This window comes from Apteryx mantelli, chromosome 15 (genome assembly GCF_036417845.1).
Source record: "Apteryx mantelli isolate bAptMan1 chromosome 15, bAptMan1.hap1, whole genome shotgun sequence".
Lineage (NCBI taxonomy): Eukaryota > Metazoa > Chordata > Aves > Apterygiformes > Apterygidae > Apteryx > Apteryx mantelli.
In genome coordinates this window covers 2,041,603-2,060,109 of record NC_089992.1, presented here as the reverse complement: position 1 = coordinate 2,060,109, position 18,507 = coordinate 2,041,603, and the positions used below count along the sequence as shown (strand labels likewise).

The 18,507-nt window shown below is 53.2% G+C and overlaps 2 protein-coding genes across 3 annotated transcripts in view; one reads left to right on the top strand and one right to left on the bottom strand.

The window, feature by feature from the left end:
- Window positions 1–3,379: 3,379 nt before the first annotated feature.
- On the top strand, window positions 3,380–10,023 carry FEM1B (fem-1 homolog B). Its single transcript, XM_013943702.2, has 2 exons — window positions 3,380–3,804; window positions 6,934–10,023. Exons 1-2 carry the CDS (start codon window positions 3,557–3,559, stop codon window positions 8,567–8,569), a joined length of 1,884 nt encoding a protein of 627 aa, XP_013799156.2. The 5' UTR covers window positions 3,380–3,556; the 3' UTR covers window positions 8,570–10,023.
- ITGA11 (integrin subunit alpha 11) overlaps window positions 9,556–18,507 on the bottom strand; it is a 40,955-nt gene continuing 32,003 nt past the window's right edge. The window contains exons 25-28 of one of the 2 annotated variants that reach the window (XM_067305439.1): window positions 17,703–17,813; window positions 17,180–17,275; window positions 16,395–16,508; window positions 9,556–11,349 (exon numbers count right to left, since the gene is read on the bottom strand). In XM_067305439.1, coding sequence (XP_067161540.1) covers window positions 11,335–11,349; window positions 16,395–16,508; window positions 17,180–17,275; window positions 17,703–17,813 — 336 coding nt within the window. In that variant the 3' untranslated portion in view covers window positions 9,556–11,334. Of the gene's footprint in view, window positions 11,350–14,791; window positions 15,721–16,394; window positions 16,509–17,179; window positions 17,276–17,702; window positions 17,814–18,507 lie in introns of those variants that run through there. The other variant, XM_067305438.1, reaches the window with a different exon arrangement.

The following is an 18,507-nucleotide window of genomic DNA, read 5'->3' as shown; positions in this document are numbered from 1 at the left end:
CAGCGCGGCTGCGCGGCCCCGTCGCCATGGCAACACCCCCCTTCCGCCCGGACCCCGCCGCCCCAGCGCGGCTGCGCGGCCCCGTCGCCATGGCAACATCCCCCCCTCCGCCCGGACACCGTCGCCCCAGCGCGGCTGCGCGGCTCCGTCACCATGGCAACTCCCCTCCCTCCGCCCGAGCCCCGCCGCCATGACAACATCCCCCCCCCTCCGCCCAGGCTCCACCGCCCCAGCGCGGCTGCGCGGCCCCGTCGCCATGACAACACCCCCCCTCCCCGCGCACCCGCCCGGGGCGGCTGAGGCCTGACGGCTCATCACACCGCTGCGGCTCGCCTTAACGTTATAGCAGCTATCCGCGCCGCGACACGCGAGCCCGCCCAGCCCCAGGGAGGGTCTTGGGGAGGGAGAACCACGTAGTGAGAGGGCGAAGGCGGCGGAGGCCGAGCTGCGGCGGGAGCGGGTCGGGTGAGGGCCGGGGTCGCTGCGCAGGAGCTTATTGCAACCGCAATTCCTCAGCCAAATCACCGGGCGAAAAAGCCGAAACAGCCCCCCGCTGCCGAGCCGCCGGGTGGGATTGGGGCTTTTGGCATACAGACGCATCCCCGAGGCGCGGTGATGTTTTAGGAGAGGAGCGGTGAGCTCGGCTTATCCGAGGAGGGAGGGGAACCATCGCTAATCCGCCGAGCCTGCGACCTTCCCCTTCAGAGCACCATCCCTCTGTTCCGCACGGAAAATCTGGGCAGCTTATTTTATTTGCCTTCCTTGGCCAAAGCACGCTCGGATAATCTTTGCTATTTTTAAAATAGAGGAAGGGGAGAAGGACGATGTTTAACGCTTTAAGTGCTGTTTGGTTCAAACCTGTTGGCCTTGAAGTACCTCTGCTGTCTTTAGGTGAGTCATCACCTTCTGGCCAACAGATTCAAAGGTGAATAAAGGCCGACAGACAATGATGTGCAAAATACACAGTCTCACGCAATCACCTTATCATTTTAAGTATAAGGTTTAATTGAAATAAGGTTGTTGAACATCGCTACAGATCTGGCTTATTGCCATGAGCAAATCACTAAATGTGGTATGCCTCGTTTCCTTTACCTCTGCAATGAAAAGTGTGTGATTTGCACCTGAACGGTGTAAAACGGAAGGACCATTCAGTCCTCTTACCTCAAAGCTCTAAACGTAGAAAGGACAAAAACAAGCATGGGAGGAATCTGGCATCTGTTCCTGCTGGGTTTGTTCTGATAGACCTGTTTGGCATATTTTTCCATTTAGCTGCAAGTCCAGCAAGGCCGGTTGCCTGCCCTCGCCGGAGGCAGCTCGGAGGAAATGACTTTATTCCAGCAAGGCGGGAGCTGTTGGTGCTGCTCCCGGCTGTGCTTGGTTCACTGGTGCCCGGTGTTTGTCCCAGATTGAATCCCATCAATTAAGGGCAAAACAGTGCTCACTTTTCACTGGTAGTAAAGGTGTGAGGCAGTGAAGAATTTGCATCCCCTGGGGCTTATATCTGAGGGTCTAAAATGGGAGCTGTGTCTGCTTTTGAAGCAAGTAGGGCTCCTCAAATGAATATGCAGTCGCAGATGCGCTGCTTGTCAGGGGAAATGGGATGCAATGGACTAAACAGTTTGATGCCCTGAGACTTCCCTTCAGCTTCTGCCCCTGCTCCGAGGCAGTTTAATGAAACAGACTTCGGCATTTGAGGGCTGAGCACGCTGGGAATCGATGACTTGCACAGAGCAAAGTCCTCTCAGGGTCAGCTTCTAGCTGAGATTATTAGCAATAATTACACTGATAAGTTAGTACTTCTGTTTCCTTGGCTGTGTCAGTCTACAGAGTTGAGACGGTAACTGTGGATAATAATTTAGAGCTGTGTAATAGCTTTCACACTGGTGGACCGTGGTCCGGACTGCAATGAGCTCTATATGAGTAGTTTCCCACCGAGTTTCCCATGGAGGCTCCGAGACGCTGTGCAACGGAAACCTTAATTTGTGCTCAGAGTGATGCTCTTCAGGAGGGACAGTGGCTGCGTTAGTGCTTCTTCAAAAGGAATTTCATTGCACCTTTTCTGCCAGTACAGTGGAGAAAAGAAGTAGTGCTGGGACACCTCCAGCTTTTGCTGGAAACAATTCCCATGAAGAGTGGAGGAGATCCTTGAAGTAACGGAGACGGGTTCCACTTAACGTGAACCCGGGTTGTTGAGCTGTAGCGTACACGTTTATGTGACTGTTAAAAGTTGATCCTTATTGACTGAACAACTCCGAGCTGACCGTGTCCTGACTTGCGCTGCTCCCGTCTCCTCCGGCCTCAGTTTGGCAACTGTCTGCAGCCCAGCTGGGCCATCGCGCCCATCCATAATGCATGGCCCCGCTTGTACGAAACTTTCCACAAAGCGCAGTGGCTCTAGTTGCATGATTTTAGATTAACTATTAATACGGCCGATACCGTATCCCCTTTAAAACAATGGCAGGTAGCGGGCGGCAGTGCAATTAGCGTATCGCTTTACTTACAGCGCCGTTTACTCGTATCGCGTGACGAGCCACGGCGTGGCGCAGCTCCGGAGGGCTTCTGGAAAAAGAGAAGCTCTGTACAGAAAGGGGAGAGACAGGGCAGCGGACGGGCTTCAGCGCTGCTCTCGGCTAAGCCAAGAGCGGCCTCGCGAAGCTGCCGAGGGGTAACGGAGAGGAGCCGCTCCCGGGGGGCTTCTCCCCTGGCAGCCAGGGACGAACCCCTGCCCCCCACCCCCCCCCCGGGCCGGGCGCCCGCTGCGGAGCTCAGTCCCGTCTCCCCACAGGGCGGGGGGGAAGGCGAAGCCGGTGCTCGCCCAGGGGCCTGGCACCGCCGGGCCGTCCCGGAACGCCTCTGCGCCGCCGCCGTTTCCCGGGGGCGGCGGGCGCGGCGCGCCGCGGCGCTTCCGGGTTCGCTTCCGGAGTCGGCGGCGGCGGCGGCGGCGGCAGCAGCGGCGGCGGGGGGAGGAGCGGCCCGGGGACGCCCGTCTGCGCCGCGCGTCCCTTCCGGCGACCCGTAGCGGCGCCCCCCCGTCCGCCGGCCCGACCGGAGCGCGGCCCGCCGCGGGGAGGCGGGGCGGGGCCAGGCGGGGCGCGTTCCGCGTCTTCGCCCTCTGCAGGCCCCTGCGGGCTCCCGTACGGAGCGGGGGAGGTGCGCGGGGCCCCGCTGCGAGCGGGGGGAAGCGGCGCTGAGGCCGCGGGTTCGCGTCCCCCTTCCGGCGCCGGGCCCGGAGGAGCTGCGCGGCGGCGGCGGCGGCAGCGGCGGCGGCCCGGGGGATGGGCCGGGGGCCCGGGGCGGGCGGGCGCAGCCGGGCCTCGCGGGGCGGGTGAGGCGGCGGTGGGCGCTGGGGCGCCCCCGCCTCGCCGCCGGCCCGGAGGGGCTGGCCGGGCCCGGGGGGCGGCTCGCCCCGAGGGGGCCGCATGTGCCCCCCGCCGGGCACCGAGGCAGGACGGAGGAGGAGGAGGAGGGAGAGGCCGCCCCGGCCGTGGCCCCGGCGGCGGTGGTGGCGGGCAGGCCCGGGCGGCGGGCCCGGAGCCGGGAGGAGGAGGAGGCCGCCATGGAGGGCCTGGCGGGCTACGTGTACAAGGCGGCGAGCGAGGGGCGCGTGCTGACCCTGGCCGCCCTGCTCCTCAACCGCTCCGAGAGCGACATCAAGTACCTGCTGGGCTACGTGAGCCAGCACGGCGGCCAGCGCTCCACGCCGCTCATCATCGCCGCCCGCAACGGCCACACCAAGGTGGTCCGCCTGCTCCTGGAGCACTACCGCGTGCAGACCCAGCAGACCGGCACGGTCCGCTTCGACGGGTACGTAGAGCACGTCGCCTCGCCCCCTTTCCTTCCAGGCCGAGCCCGCCGACACGAGCGACCCGGTTCGACCCGGCCCCCGGTGCCTTCGTGACCTTCCTGTGAGCTGCTGACGCTAATCGCCCTCTCTTTATTGCTCAGCTGGTGGCCGAGAAAGCCACGAGCGGCTGTGCGGGCACCGGAGCGCCTTACAGACCACCGCTCCCTCAACTGACGTTCGTAAAGTTACCGTAAGAGCTGTAGGTGCCTTTTGTATTTCTGAAATTCCCCAGTGGAAGTTACGGAAAGGATACCGGCCTCACCGCAGCCTGGAGAGTTGCCCGCCGCGGTAGGCAGGTGCCCTTTTCTCCCCCAGCCGTACCAAAATGTGCCATTCTGTGACATCAGCTGGCGTCGAGGGTCCCGGCAGGCTCGGGTCGTCCCCGGAGGCCGGGTGAGCGTAGGGCGAGCGCTGTCCGCGCGGCCAGAGCCAGGCCTCTGCCCGCTCATGTTGCGCCTTTTTCCACGTCCAGTTTGGACAAACGTGCGGATTACGTGGGAATCGCCCCTTCCTTCGCCGCTGAAAACCCGTGTGCGGGATGGCCCGGAGCGAGAGGTGACGTTTTAAGACGGGAGGTGAAGGAAAGTGTACCGTCTGCCCGAAACAGCAGGGGGAGGTAGGAGGAAGGGAATGCTTCTCCTCGAACTGGGATGTGGCCAGGATGGTGGTGGTTGCGCTCCTGCTCTTGGAAAAGGCTGGTTTCCGATCTCAGGGAGCTGATTGAAGACAGGTTGTCCAGACGCACGGCACCCCGGGATGTTTGTTGTGGTGGCAGGCCAGCACGCTTAGAAAAAGAAAGAAGAAATTTTCATTGCTGGTGGCAGCTAGCTCTCCTAGCCAACATCTGTATGTAGATGCTGTGTTGCCAAATCATATTTGTAAATGGGTTTGATCTGCGAAATGTGGCTAGGTCATTGCAGAAAGCCTGTTTCTAAACAAATTTTAACTTCCTGGCCATGCTAAAGCACGTATTTTGGTACAGTGAATGTTACGTACTGACGCGTTACCAGATTTTGAAGTAATGCTACCTGTGCTCAGGTTACAACTGCAGGCTGTTGCATTTACGCATTCCTGAACTTTTTCATTAGCGTCATTCTCTCTCTTGTTTCTGAGATCTCCCGCAGCGCTCAGCAAGTACTTGCTCATCCGTGACTCTTAAGTGAGGCTGACTAATCGCGAAGCTACGTTTGTCTTGTGAACAGCTTCAGGTTTTGCAGGTTGCTTACCGTACGCTACAGGCTTTAGAAAGGAGAGCTCATTTCGGGTACTGAAGGAGGACTTGTAATGGGTCCCACTGATAACTTTCATCTGGCTCCTGCTTGATGGGCTGCAGTTACGTCTGTGGAGCTCCACCTAACTAAGAAAAAACTAACTTCATTCTCATGTGCTGAGTGAAGGGGGAGAGGTTGACTTGCGTGTGTGGTTTTTTTCCTATTCTCTTCCAGCCCTCCTTTCTCAAACAAAAATTGGAGATGCCTAGGGCGAGGGGGTCTGTCCCAATTTTAGGTAGAGGAAGGGCCTCTGCTGGCGGGAAGTGATAGAAAGGGCCCCGCTTTGCTGCTGAATTTTCTCTTTTCTATTGCTGGGCTGGTGGCTCTGCTTGCCAGAGCCGCTGCCTCAAAGAGATTAAAGGAAGTGTTGTTTGGGACACAATGGGCGCAGTGTGCCATCACCTCTTCTCTGGCCTCGGTGAGGAGTCCCCAGGTCACGTGTCCTCAGATCATGCTTGGCATTGTTTTCGTTTCTCTTGTCATCTCATGACACAGAAAATCCACTTGTTTGGCCTCCAGGCTTTTGGCTTGTGAATGTGTATACCTGTAGCACACCTATAAATTGCTTGGTTAACAAATCTTAGGTCCTGACTCTGAAATCTCTATTCCTATTTTAAAATAAAAATGCTCTAGTGTGATTATTTGCAAAATAAAGAACTTCTTACTGTGAGTAAAGGTAGCCACATCTGCGCTATAGACATTTCTGCGTTCCGGAGCTTTTACATGGCCTCTGAAGCGTCGTCTAGAGGTGCTGGAGTTGCAAATAGCCACACAACTATTCCTACTAGGCTACAACAGAGTTTTGTGAAGTGATAAAAATCACTGTTAAAATTAAGTTGGTGTGTTACAATATTTTAACTTTGGAAAACCGTGACCACGTGGACACATGGAAATAAGATATTTGTCCTTCCTCTGTGGTTTGGGATGTGCTGTGAGTGTATATTAAGTGCGGTGTGAACGCCTCCTGTTTCTACATTTAAGTGCTGCTTCAAAGACGTGGTGGAATGGAAAGAACATAAACCTTTATCTTTGTAGTTATGCGACACGCTGGATTTGGGAATGAAAACGGCTTAAGAAACTGTGATTCCTTTGCTAAAGTTAACTGTCCCCTCGTTTATGAGTGCCAGTAAGCTGTCTACAGGGCCATAATGTAAAACAGATCTCTGAAACAAAACTGCTTAGAATAACCTCTGCTTTTCTTTTTCTTTCTTTCTTTCTTTTTTTTTAACCAGATTGCTGGTCTGGCTTACAGTGTGGTCTCACAGGCATTGGCACGACGGAAGGGGTGGCAAATTGCAGCACAGGGACAGAGAGCAAGCGATAGGATATGAACTTCTTAAGCCGGCTTTGCTGCCAAAGCCAGTGTATCGTATAGCTCCACCTTTATTCACGTCTGTGTTTTGTTCTCTTTTTGTCAGTACGTGAACTTTAAGTTTTCCCTCTAATGTGTCCGTCTCTCACACGTGAGATCAAATTGATGGTAATTCTTGTAACCGTTCTTCCCGAGGCCTGGGTAGGCCGGGGGCTGGAGCTTGAGGTGGGACCTTCAAAGCAGCCCAGAAAGTGCAAGTGGAGAATGTGGCTAAACCCCCTGGCTGCTTTGAAGTCTCAGTTTCCAGCGTTTCTTCCTTCAGGAGGTCCGTGTACTTGATAAGTCTCATTCTTTTGTCTTGGCCATTCTGGTAATTTCCTTCAAGTATAAAAACTGGATGGCTATAAAATATCTTTGATGGCTAGGTATGTGCTTCTTTGCATATTGTTCAGCTCTCTTTATAAGAGCAGCAGTTTAACTGCTTGTTTCTGTCTTTACGTTTTTAGCTTTGTCATTGATGGAGCCACAGCTCTCTGGTGTGCAGCAGGAGCTGGACACTTTGAAGTTGTCAAATTGCTCGTTAGTCATGGAGCCAATGTGAATCACACTACAGTGACCAATTCAACTCCCCTGCGGGCCGCGTGTTTTGATGGCAGACTGGACATTGTTAAATACCTGGTAGAAAACAATGCCAACATCAGCATTGCCAACAAGTACGACAACACTTGCCTTATGATTGCGGCTTACAAAGGCCACACGGATGTGGTGAGGTATCTCCTCGAGCAGCACGCCGATCCCAATGCCAAAGCCCACTGTGGTGCGACAGCGTTACACTTTGCAGCTGAAGCTGGCCATCTAGAAATAGTGAGGGAGCTGGTCAAGTGGAAGGCAGCGATGATGGTGAACGGCCATGGCATGACTCCTCTGAAAGTAGCTGCCGAGAGCTGCAAGGCAGATGTTGTGGAGCTGCTGCTTGCTCATGCTGATTGCGATCGAAGGAGCAGGATTGAAGCTTTGGAACTTCTGGGTGCCTCATTTGCAAACGACAGAGAAAATTATGATATAATGAAGACTTATCACTATTTATATTTAGCAATGCTGGAGAGGTACAGAGACAGCGAGAATATAATTGAAAAAGAAGTTCTTCCACAAATTGAAGCTTATGGAAACAGAACTGAATGCAGAACTCCTCAGGAATTAGAGTCTATTAGGCAGGACAGAGATGCCCTTCACATGGAAGGCCTCATTGTGCGTGAAAGAATTCTGGGCTCGGACAATATTGATGTTTCTCACCCCATTATTTACCGTGGGGCTGTTTATGCAGATAACATGGAGTTTGAACAGTGTATCAAGTTATGGCTCCATGCCTTGCATTTAAGGCAAAAAGGCAATAGGAATACTCATAAGGATCTCCTGAGGTTTGCTCAAGTGTTTTCCCAGATGATACACTTAAACGAGCCTGTTAAAGCCAAGGACATCGAGAGCGTTCTGAGGTGCAGTGTCTTGGAAATAGAACAAGGAATGTCCAGGATCAAAACCACCCAAGACACTGACATCCACACAGCCATGGACAACTACGAATGCAATATTTTCACCTTCCTCTACTTAGTCTGCATCTCTACCAAGACCCAGTGCAGCGAAGAGGATCAGTCACGAATCAACAAACAAATTTATAACCTGATTCATCTCGACCCCAGGACTCGGGACGGCTCTAGTTTGCTGCATCATGCTGTCAATTCCAGTACGCCGGTGGATGACTTCCACACGAATGATGTCTGCAGCTTTCCCAACGCGCTTGTCACAAAACTCTTGCTAGATTGCGGGGCTGACGTGAACGCGGTGGACAACGAAGGAAATAGCCCGCTCCACATCATAGTCCAGTACCACAGGCCCATCAGTGACTTCTTGACGTTGCATTCCATCATCATTAGCCTGGTGGAGGCTGGGGCGCATACAGACATGACGAATAAGCAGAAGAAAACTCCTCTCGATAAAAGTACAACAGGGGTGTCTGAAATACTCCTTAAAACTCAAATGAAGCTGAGTCTCAAGTGCCTGGCTGCCCGAGCAGTACGGATCTACAACATCAGCTACCAAAACCAGATCCCCAGAACTCTGGAAGAATTTGTGAAGTTTCACTAGGCTACATAAAATCTTTCATGGTGGTGCTATTCCGTGAAGACATCCACTGCAGATAACAGAATACATATATATACAGAGATTTGTTTTTCTCCATTCTTTATTTGTTTGGTTCCTTTGCATTCAGTCTTCAGCCTCAGTTCTTATGCAGATCTTGGGGGGGGGGGGAAGCCACATAGTTTTCCTGTAATCAAATCTGATGTTTGAGATTTTGGTCTTTTTTTTTTTAATTAAAAATTTGCTTTGTTATCTCTTGTGTTATAAACAAAACGAAAGGAATACAAATATAATTGGTGCAAAATATTTTGTTTCAAATATACATTTTCACCTACAATTTGCAAAGAAGTGCTTTAAGTAGTTATTTACAAAGGCACCTCTGAAAGCCCGTGTCACCATGCTACCGATACAGTAGCTTTGCAAGTCTTAAATCTTCTCGGAGTGAAGTGAGAAAAAACAATTGGAAATTATGTGGTAGTTGGCTAAAAGTGAAGTCTCAACATACAGAGCAGCCCATTGCTCTCATACCTCACCATCTTTTTTATGCCTTTCAGTTAATGCTGAAGATGTTGGTAATATTTTAAATTTTTATTTTTTTTATTAAAATTTGAACAGCAGTTATCAACAGCTACAGAAGTATGGAATGCTCTGTTAGGAAATACAGGTTTCAGTTCAACTATGGGTATGTTTATCTAAGAACAGCTGAATTATCAAGCTCTTCATTTACAATACTACAGTAAGTATTGAATAACTTCTGAAAAAGGAACTTGCACATTGATCTAAACGAACCAGAATCATGGTTTCTTTTTATGTAGCTAAGTTGCTCATATATAAAGATCATGCATGGATACCTAGAGAACTTGTAGGGTATTTGTGTTTGTGTGTGTCCCAACATTTCAAAAATGCTTTTAACTTGTTTTTGTTATGTTAATGATGAACATGCACCTTTTTGACTCAAAGTATGTAAAACTGCACTCTTGGATTCCTAATGCTGTATCTTCCTAATGGAGTAGTCTGTTGCCAAAGAGAGTCTTCCTTTGGAGCGTGATACTGCTTGAAACTGGTGTTTCCAATAAGCATGGAGTCTGTGCCTCCCTGAATTGGACTTGAGAATTTTTCCATGATTTTTACTCCTTTCATTATGATAATCTCTATTAAAACTGATTTTTAAAAAATTGTCCTATCATAAGATCTTCTATGATAAGCAACTGATTGTATAATAAATCTGTTGCTTGAGAAAGTACTTCTCCTTGGTAGAAGTTGCAGATACTCCAACAGTAAAATGTCACTTGTTTTGACAGGCTACTGAAAACTGTTTATTTTAAATGCAGCTTTTTAACTGTCAGAAGATGAAAGAATGTTCTGTAGGGTTTTTTTAAACAATCTGAGTAGAACTTTAAGGCGAGATTTGGGCACACGTTTCTATTTGTATTACAAATAAATAAACATTGAATGTGGAATTAGTTTGTAACTCTAGTTTTTGTCTAGTGCCAAGCAGAATAGCACTGCTTAGATTGTACGGTACTGTAAGCGTTGGCTAGCGTGTCTCCTTAAAGGGAAAAGCTTTAGAAATACTATGTTGTCTAAACTGCAAACTTTACTCTGCTAGAATGAAAACTAGCTCCTGAAATGGAAAATGTGTCTGCTATTTATATCTCAGGTAGGTTGGACTACAGCATAAATAAATAATAAAAAATTGACTGTTGCAGTTGAACGTCGGGCAAAATGGCAAAGCCAAATTCAGCCACCTGGGGCCTTAATGCAACAAGTGGATGTTCTAACACAGTTAGGAAGGTTTTAGTGTTCCTGTAAACTGTTATCCTCAATGTCTTCCTCCTACAGTCCGAAACGTGTCAATTCGAGGTCATAAGGAAAGCTGGAGTTCGGTGTTTCTCGGGGACTGTACCATGGTGATTTTTAACATGACTGTTGGAAACACAAAAAAACTTTTAACTCACTGTGGCTCATCTCGTGAACTGGTAAATGCTTTTAATCTCACACCTTGGGATTGTGTCCATTATGGCTAAAGCTTTGAACCTGTAACTCGAACAACTTGAGAACGCACACCAGATGGATTTTCCTCAGCCACGTTGCTGGGAGCTGACGTCAGCTAAAGTTAACCAATCTGTGACTCAGTGTGTACGCGTTAGAGGGGAAAAAGTCTTCTGTTATACTATGCCCCATGCATCAAACAGACCTCCGATACCTTGCCGATCCTTTTTACGTATGCACGTCCACAATTCATAATGTGCGTATGGCTAAAAATGAGAATCAGTGGTCCGTGAATCTGTTTGGCTTGGGAGAGCGGCTGAAAAGAAGGGAGAAGGCTGAGCACTTGTTAGTGACTAATATTGTTTGTTATGTAGGTAGCAGTAGATAACAGGAAGCATTCTCAATTGCTCTAATGGAAATAATTACCAATTGCTGTATGATTGATTGAGACAGTATTTCCTTGCACTGTATTTCTCAGGATCTGTTTCTGACATATAGAATAATCTAAGTGTTGTGTTCTTGTGAAATACCTGTATAAAACTGTTCTTGGAACAAGCGTGCATGTTTGAAATATCTGTAGATAACAATAAGGAAAAGGAAGCGCCTCCTCCCAAAATTCTGCCTTTTAATAAGAAAAAATTGTTACACCAAACACTCTCCTGGGAAAGCTGCTGCTTCCTCGCTGCCCGTGGCTCTGTGCACCGCTCCTCTCCGGCCTCGGCTCCGGTGCAGCGTGGTTTCTGCGGTTCCTCTTTGCTCGTGCTCTTCCTGGGCCCGTTTCAGTACGTGAAGACCTGAGGAGAGAAGACGCCGTCACCCAAAAGCAGCCGTGAAACCTCTTGGCAGAGGTTGGCGAAGGGTGTTGGAAGGAGGAGGGGACGGGGGCAGCGGGGGTCCCTGTTCCTTGTCCCCGCTCCCGAGGCAGCCGGGTTTGTGCACCTGCAAAGGGGGAAGGTGGAATCGCGCCCCTGCCCTTTGCTGCCTTTGCTATGGCAGTAAAAGCACGTGGCCGAAGGGTGGGAAAACTCGGGGTGGCTGGTTGCCCCTGCTGCCTTCCTGCCGAAAACATCCGTCGCGGTTCTCGGCATCCTGGGCCCTTCCCTCTCCTTAGCCCGGGAATGTGTTTCCCAAGCATTCAAAGCTGGAAGGGTGCACGTGCTCCTGGGGTGGGGGGGTTATTTAAACGCAAAGCCCCCGGGTGCTCCCGTCCCCGGGAAGAGGAGCGGGGGGACGTCGCTGCTCGCGGTGCTGGGCCGCTAGCTGCGGCGGCGGCGGCGGCTCGGACCCGACTTGCAAAAATACGCCCCGAGGAGGCGTGTTTGGCGTGAATTATGCCGCGTGCCCACTGTCGCTTTGGAAGAGCCGCTTTCCAATCAGTCAGGCCTTTCGTGGGGATCGGTAACCCTAAAGACGTTGCGCGGTCGTTTTTTTCCGCTCGCGCTTTATTTAATCCTTGTGGTCATACTGATGACTTACAAACAGTGAATTTTCTTCCTTGTTTGATCCGTTTGTTCCCGTTCTGTTGGTGGTATATAGGACTTTTCTAAAGCTAAATGTGCCAGTATTGACTATCTCAAATACCTACAGGAAAAAAGTCCCGGGTGTATTTTTAATAAAAAGAGATATTTTACGCTACATAATCTCAAATTTGCATCAAAATTTCCTGGCCGTTGTTTTGAGCGTTCACTACTTTGATTCTTTTAATCTCGGCGGGTCAGCGGAGCCTGTTCACTTCGGTCCCTGCCGGGTCCATAGTTGGGAAACGTCCGGATTTTGCCGGCGCGGCTCCGACGCCGCGGCCGCCCGGCTCCGCCTGGGATCCCCGCTCGGTCCCCGCTTTGTCTCCCGGATCTACTTGCAACAAATCCTGTTTAGACTATGTCGACCTGCAGAGTTAAACTTTTATTTGGCGAAAACGAGAACAGTCCCTTTTTATCTATCTGGGTCGAATGGTGAGGTGACCCCTTAACGTAAACTTGGTTTATAATTGTGGTTTTTTTTCCTTAAGTCTTTGGCTGCTCAGGTGCAAGCGTCGGCCAAACTGGGTGGGAAATTGTGACCCTGCGCTTACGTCCAGGCGGAGCTGCCTGTACTGGTTTCAGTTAGATTGATAAAAACCTGTGGGGATAAATAAACTCCCTATAGTTTTAACCGAGTCCCGTCTCAGCGAGGGGCAGAGCCCGGCGTCGCGCTCTAACCGCGTCCCACGCGTTTGCGTCCGGGCGTGAGCGGGCTCCTTTGCAAAGGCGCATCTCCAACGCCCCGTGTTTTGCGGAGGTAAAAACGTGATTTTTTTTTTTTTTTTTTATGAGAAACGAACCAGAAGCAGATCCAATTTGATAAGCACATCTAAACAGTACCGACAGCCGCGAGCAGTACGCGAGCAGCCACTTAGCATCACCCGACGGCAACTACCACCTTTATGCTCTGTTTGCTGCCGGGGTTAAACATCACGCTGTAGGTCTATATGGTCCTCGCCTGCCTTGCCCGAGCCTCAAAAGCGGTGCAACGCCCTGCAGTGCAAACGCCGGTCTCTGCCGGAGGGATGGGAAGGACGCGATCCCCCCCCCCCCCCCCCCCCAACCCTGAATCCCCAATTTCTCATGCCCGTGGCCGAGCTCGTCGGTCCTGCAGTAAGCGGCAGTGTTTGCACGTACCGTATCGTGTTAAAGCCAGGCTTGCTGTCCCAAAGGCTTTTAGCAAAACTAGAAATGGCACCAGGGGGACACGAGCTAAATTACCATCTCGAAAATTAAACCAGCAGCGCCCCGCTCTCACCCCACGTTTGGTCCTTTCCGTGCTTTACCCATCTGACACCAGCGAGGCTCGTGCTGCGGGGGGGGGGGCAACTTTTGCTTGCGACAGCTTGAAAGGGGCCAAAGTCATGGAAAAACAACTCTGTGTTTTTTTTCCTAACCTTCCAAGGAAATCTCAGCTGTTTCCAGGCCTGTTATGCAGCATTTCAAAATCACCATGGAGTAAGAGAGCTCTGAAAATAATCCAGGAATAACTAGCTGACAGTTAAGGCCATGTACACAAATCTTAAAATTATATGTCCCAGCATGTCCGTGTTTACAAAGGTAGAGGCAAATGTTTAACCGTATTTACATACCCCGTACACAAGCACGCTGGTTGCTGCATCGCTTGCAGCAGCTGCGGCGCTGGCGGGGGGTTTGGCAGGATGCGCGTGCGGGAAGCCGATCCCAGGCGCTTCCCGGCACTCCCGGGCCACAGCACCCCGAGCCCCCAGCGTCGGCTGGTTGCAAACCCGCTTTTTTCTTGCATCGCGACGGAAAGCAGCTAACCTGCGCTAGCTGGACGCCAGCTCGCCCGCGTTTCCGCAGTCCCTGCAGAGCAGCTCCGGAGCCCTTTGCAGGCAGCCGGAAAGCTGGGTGCTGGGAACGGCCCTGGTGCAGGATCAGGCCCTGGCGATTTCTGACCTCGAGGCATTTTCTTTGCAGTTATTTAAAGGATGGGGAGGGAGGAACAGGTCTCGCATCCATGGCACCGGGAGCTGAGTCCCTTTCAGGCCACCCTTGCAAAGCAAGTGTTAATTTTTTTTGAATAAAATGCTGGAACGATACCTTCGGTATTCTTCACGTATCCTACTTGCATGCTTTCAATGGCATCATGAAAAATTGGTTGTGCATAAAGAGGGAGACAAATGGATCTGCAAAGTTCAACCTCGTTGGGCTGCGGGAGCGTTTGCCGTTCCCCGCACTGTAATGAATCCCCGGGAGCGCATCCCACCCAAACCACCCCAAAATGCTGCTGCGAAATGGGTGCCAGCCCCGGGCCCTCCCAGGCCCCCTCCGCCGGGACTTCGGCTCTCCGGGGCAGCCCGAGACCCCACTGACATCATTAATAATTTCCATTCAAGCGGAGGATGCCAGCAGTGAAAACTGGATTTCTCCCCCCCCCCCCCCCCCCCCCCCAATTTATTTACTTGCCAAAGCGAGCGCAGGCAACGCTCGGCGGGGCTCAGCCCCAGCCCCTCGTCCCCCGCCTGGCAGTGTCCCTTTAAAAGAAGGCTGCTCCGCGGTCGTGCTGCAAAAGGCTTTTACAGCAAAGTAAATAAATACGTGGGGAGCCAGGCACAAATCCCGTCCTCTTCCGCTCGGGCTAAAAGGGACGTGGACAATTCACCTATTGATAAACCGGCCATTGCTGGAGGGGGGGGTAACACAGAACGGTATTGGAAACTATTAATTTTCAAAATACTGTATTTTTAATCCTCAAAAAAATACTAAGACAGTATTTAACAAACTTCATTACACATCAGGTGGACATATGCTTTCTTTCCATTCATAAAATTAATATTAGCATAAATAATTCTGTTATGCAAAAAGAAAGATTTTTGTCAAACAGCACTGACCATCCGCTTTTGCATTACACCAAGTATATACAATTATAATACAGGTTCAGATTCTTGCTGGACACATGCTCTTCGCAACTGTTCAGTTTGTAGAAAACACTTCAAACTGGTTTTTGATTTTTTTTTTTTGTTTGTTTGTTTAAACAAACAGGTAAATATTCTCAGAATAAGTATATACAGCTGGACCCTGGAGATTTGCATTAAGGTGCTTTAATTTGCTATTATTTGTATTCAGTGCATTAAAAAGAAGGCAAATTAAAAATCTCCGTTTGATTGCTCTGTTCGGCGAAGGCGCGAGGATTTGCGCTCCGGCTCCGCGGCGAGTCGCTGCGGCTCCGGCGGGCGCCCGCCAGGCGCGGGGCTGCCGGGCGATTTGCTCGCCCCGTCCCTCGCGCCCGGACGCGCCGCTGGCCCTTCCCGGACCGGCAGAGCTATTTCAAAACCAGTTTGAAGTACCTTTGCTGCGTGTGCTCCCGTGGCACAGGGCTACCAAACTATTTATTTATTATTATTTTTTTGGATTTTTTTTTTTGGGGGGGGAGGGGGACTGTTTAGGCAATTTCACACAAAAAGGGGCGCATTCTCATCTCGATGCAAACAGAGCTCAGCACACAAATCCCTCGGCATCAAGACGAACACATACTCCGTAACCAGTAAATTACTAGGAAGGTGGTGATTGAGAGAGAGACGAGCGTTAGTGGCCCTCGCTGGGGAAGCCTCATTCTAACACTTTGGCACTCTGTTCCTGCTCCGTATCTCGCTTGCGACTGCCACTTTTAAAAAATCCAAGCTGTAGGAATTGAAGAAAAGACAAAAAAGAAAACCCCGCCATTACTCCAGATGACGATTACTTGGAAGTGCGTTTCTTTTAAAGGGATACTGCCAGGCAGTTTAGGCCCTAAATATTGCTAATGCGGCAATCAGAAGAGGTCAGAGAAGCTAATTTGGGTAGAGAGGTGTGTTTGACGTTAAGGCATTCGGCCCGCATTACCAAAATGGGTTTATATTTAGTACTTCCTTGAGACATCGCAGAATCCTAAGAGTGCTGGAAAACCACTACGGGAAGGCGTCTAGAAACAGAAGGTTTCGGACTTTTCCTTTTGTGTTTTTTTTTTTCTTTTTTGCAGCCGGCTCAGACTCCCCCACCCCAGATGCACGAGCGGGTCGGAGCGTCGCTGCCTTTGCGGAGCAGCCCGGAGCAGCCCCGATCGCAGCAGCCGGGCGCCCCCGGAGCCCCCTCCCTGCAACCCGCCGCGTCCCGGGAGCGAGCGCTCGGGGCCGGCCGGTGCCCCTGCGGCTTTTGCAGCGCTCGGTGCTCCCCGCGCCGCGCGGCCGCTCGTGCGGAAGGGTTTCGCGGCTCGGCGGGCGAGTGCGCCGGGCGGCGCTCGGCCCGCGGGAAACACCCGCGCTGCCCTCGGCGAGCGGCTGCCGAAGATGCGCACGGCTTAAAAAAGAGCCTCTCACCTTCCAGAGCGCGAGGACGAGCAGGGCAAGGAGCAGGAGGCCTCCTAACGTGCTCCCGAGGATGATCCAGATGGGGATCTGCGACTCCTCCGGCTTGGAGATTTCAAACGTTATCTGCAAGGCAAAGAGCGTAAAAACAGACTGTCCCTGGGGGCCAGAGCCAGGCTGCCGTGGGCGTGGGAACGCCGGGGACACCGGGGACGGTGCGATGGATGCTGGGGACATGGGGATGCTGGGGATGCTGGGATGCTAGGGATGCTGGGGATGCTGGGGATACAGGGATGCTGGGGACACAGGGATGCTGGGGACACGGGGATGCTGGGGACACAGGGAGGCTGCCCACCCCATGCATCAGGGTTTGCCCGGGTTTCCACTGCTAAATCCAGGTGCCGCTGGGGCCCTGCCTGGCCAGGGCTGCCCTGGTCTGGCCAACGCTGCGCTGAGCTGCTCCGGGCTCTGCAGAGCTGGTTTGCAGGCAGCCAGTGCCGGGCGCGGGGAGAGTCACTCCTCCGGCTGCTCCGGCACATCCCTGCTGGCCAAGGCGCTTTGCTGACTGGGGTCAGTCTCGGAGCACAGAAAATGGGGATTTCGTCTGCTTTCGAGCAGTTTGGGACCAGCCTGGCTGCCTCGACCTGCCTGAACGGCCGCTGGGCTCCTCCGGCCGCTGCCGCGGGCACGGACGGGATCGGGGCGCCCGAGCAGCTCCGCCGCGGAGCCCCTAAAGCCGCCGCGGCCGGATCTGACCATCCTCTGCCGCGTTTCCGCCGTCCCGGGGCCGGGCTCACCTGGCGGCTGGGGTCCTCCTCGCGGAAGACAAAGGGGCTGCGGAAGCGTCGCTGGAGCGCGGCGTTCGTGGTGAGCTTCAGTGACTTGAACTTCAGCTGCGCAGAGAGGGAAGGGGCTCGCGGGGCGCCCGGGGCCGCGCCTGAGCGCCGGCAGCCGCGGAGGAGCCGGCGCCGCTCCGGGTGGCTCCCGGCGGAGCCCTCGCCCTCGCCCGCGCCCAGCCCGGCTTCGCAGCCGCCGGTAGCGCACGTGGCCAAATCGCTCCCGAAAGGGCTGCGCGAGCACTCGGCATCGAATCCCCCCCCCCCCCGACGCTGAGCGAGGTTGTGGGTGCGGATGGGGCAGGGGGACACCGGCTCGCAGGGAGGGAATAACTAGGATGTGACAATGCAAATCCAGCTGCATGTGCCTGGCCTTCCCGGGAGGGACGGCAGTTGCGGGGGGGAAAAAACCAGGCATTTGCACTGTGTTCGCCTTCGGGGTATTTCTCGGCAAAGGCCGCAAGTCTGCTTTCGTCGGACTTACTGCTTTGAGTGACTTCATCCACAGATTGCCACGTAAGTGGAAGTTCATCTCCTCGTTAGGTGCAAGATTCACATTACAGTCGATAGAAACGACGTCAGAGTTGCTGTGGTTCTGCAAGAGAAGAAGTTTGCATTCCGGCAACGTCGCCGTCGGACGGGGCTGGGCTCGGCCGCTGCTCCGCACCGCGCGGGACTAAACACATCCCGCGTCGCCCTCGCTACGCAGCGGCGACGTGAAAGGACCCTGCTGGCGAGCTCTGCTTTTCCTCTCCTTGCACATCCCCAGAGAAGGGGGAGAGGAAAACCTTGCGATCAAAAGGAGGAATCGGACATCAAGCCTTAGGGGCTGGACTGCAACCAAAACCCCGGGCGCGAGCAGCCTCCGAGCTCGCGTGGGAGCGGAGCCGGGGCGAAGCTGCAGCTGGGCTTCGAGCTGCTCCGTGCTTCTTGCCTTGACGTTTGCTCCCTCGCTCTGCGTGGGCAGCACCAGCCCCTCGCAGCGGCAGGAGCCGCGCGGCCCAGCGCCGGGCACCGCCTGGCGCCTCCTTAGACCCCCGAGAAGCCGACCGAGGCAGCGCCGGGCCGTGGGGCGCCCGGTGGCACCGGTCCTGCCGCCCCTCCTGCCCCTGCCCTCTTTGGAGGCCGTGGGGGGGCTGCCAGGACGCTGCGGGACTGGGGCAGGTCTGGGCTGCTGCTCCCCATTGCGCCCCGTGGCCCGGCCAGCTGTGCGTGCGCCTGCCAGCTGTGCACCCGCCAGCTGTGCACTCACCAGCTGTGCGCCCAGAGATGTGGGGCATGTGCGCACC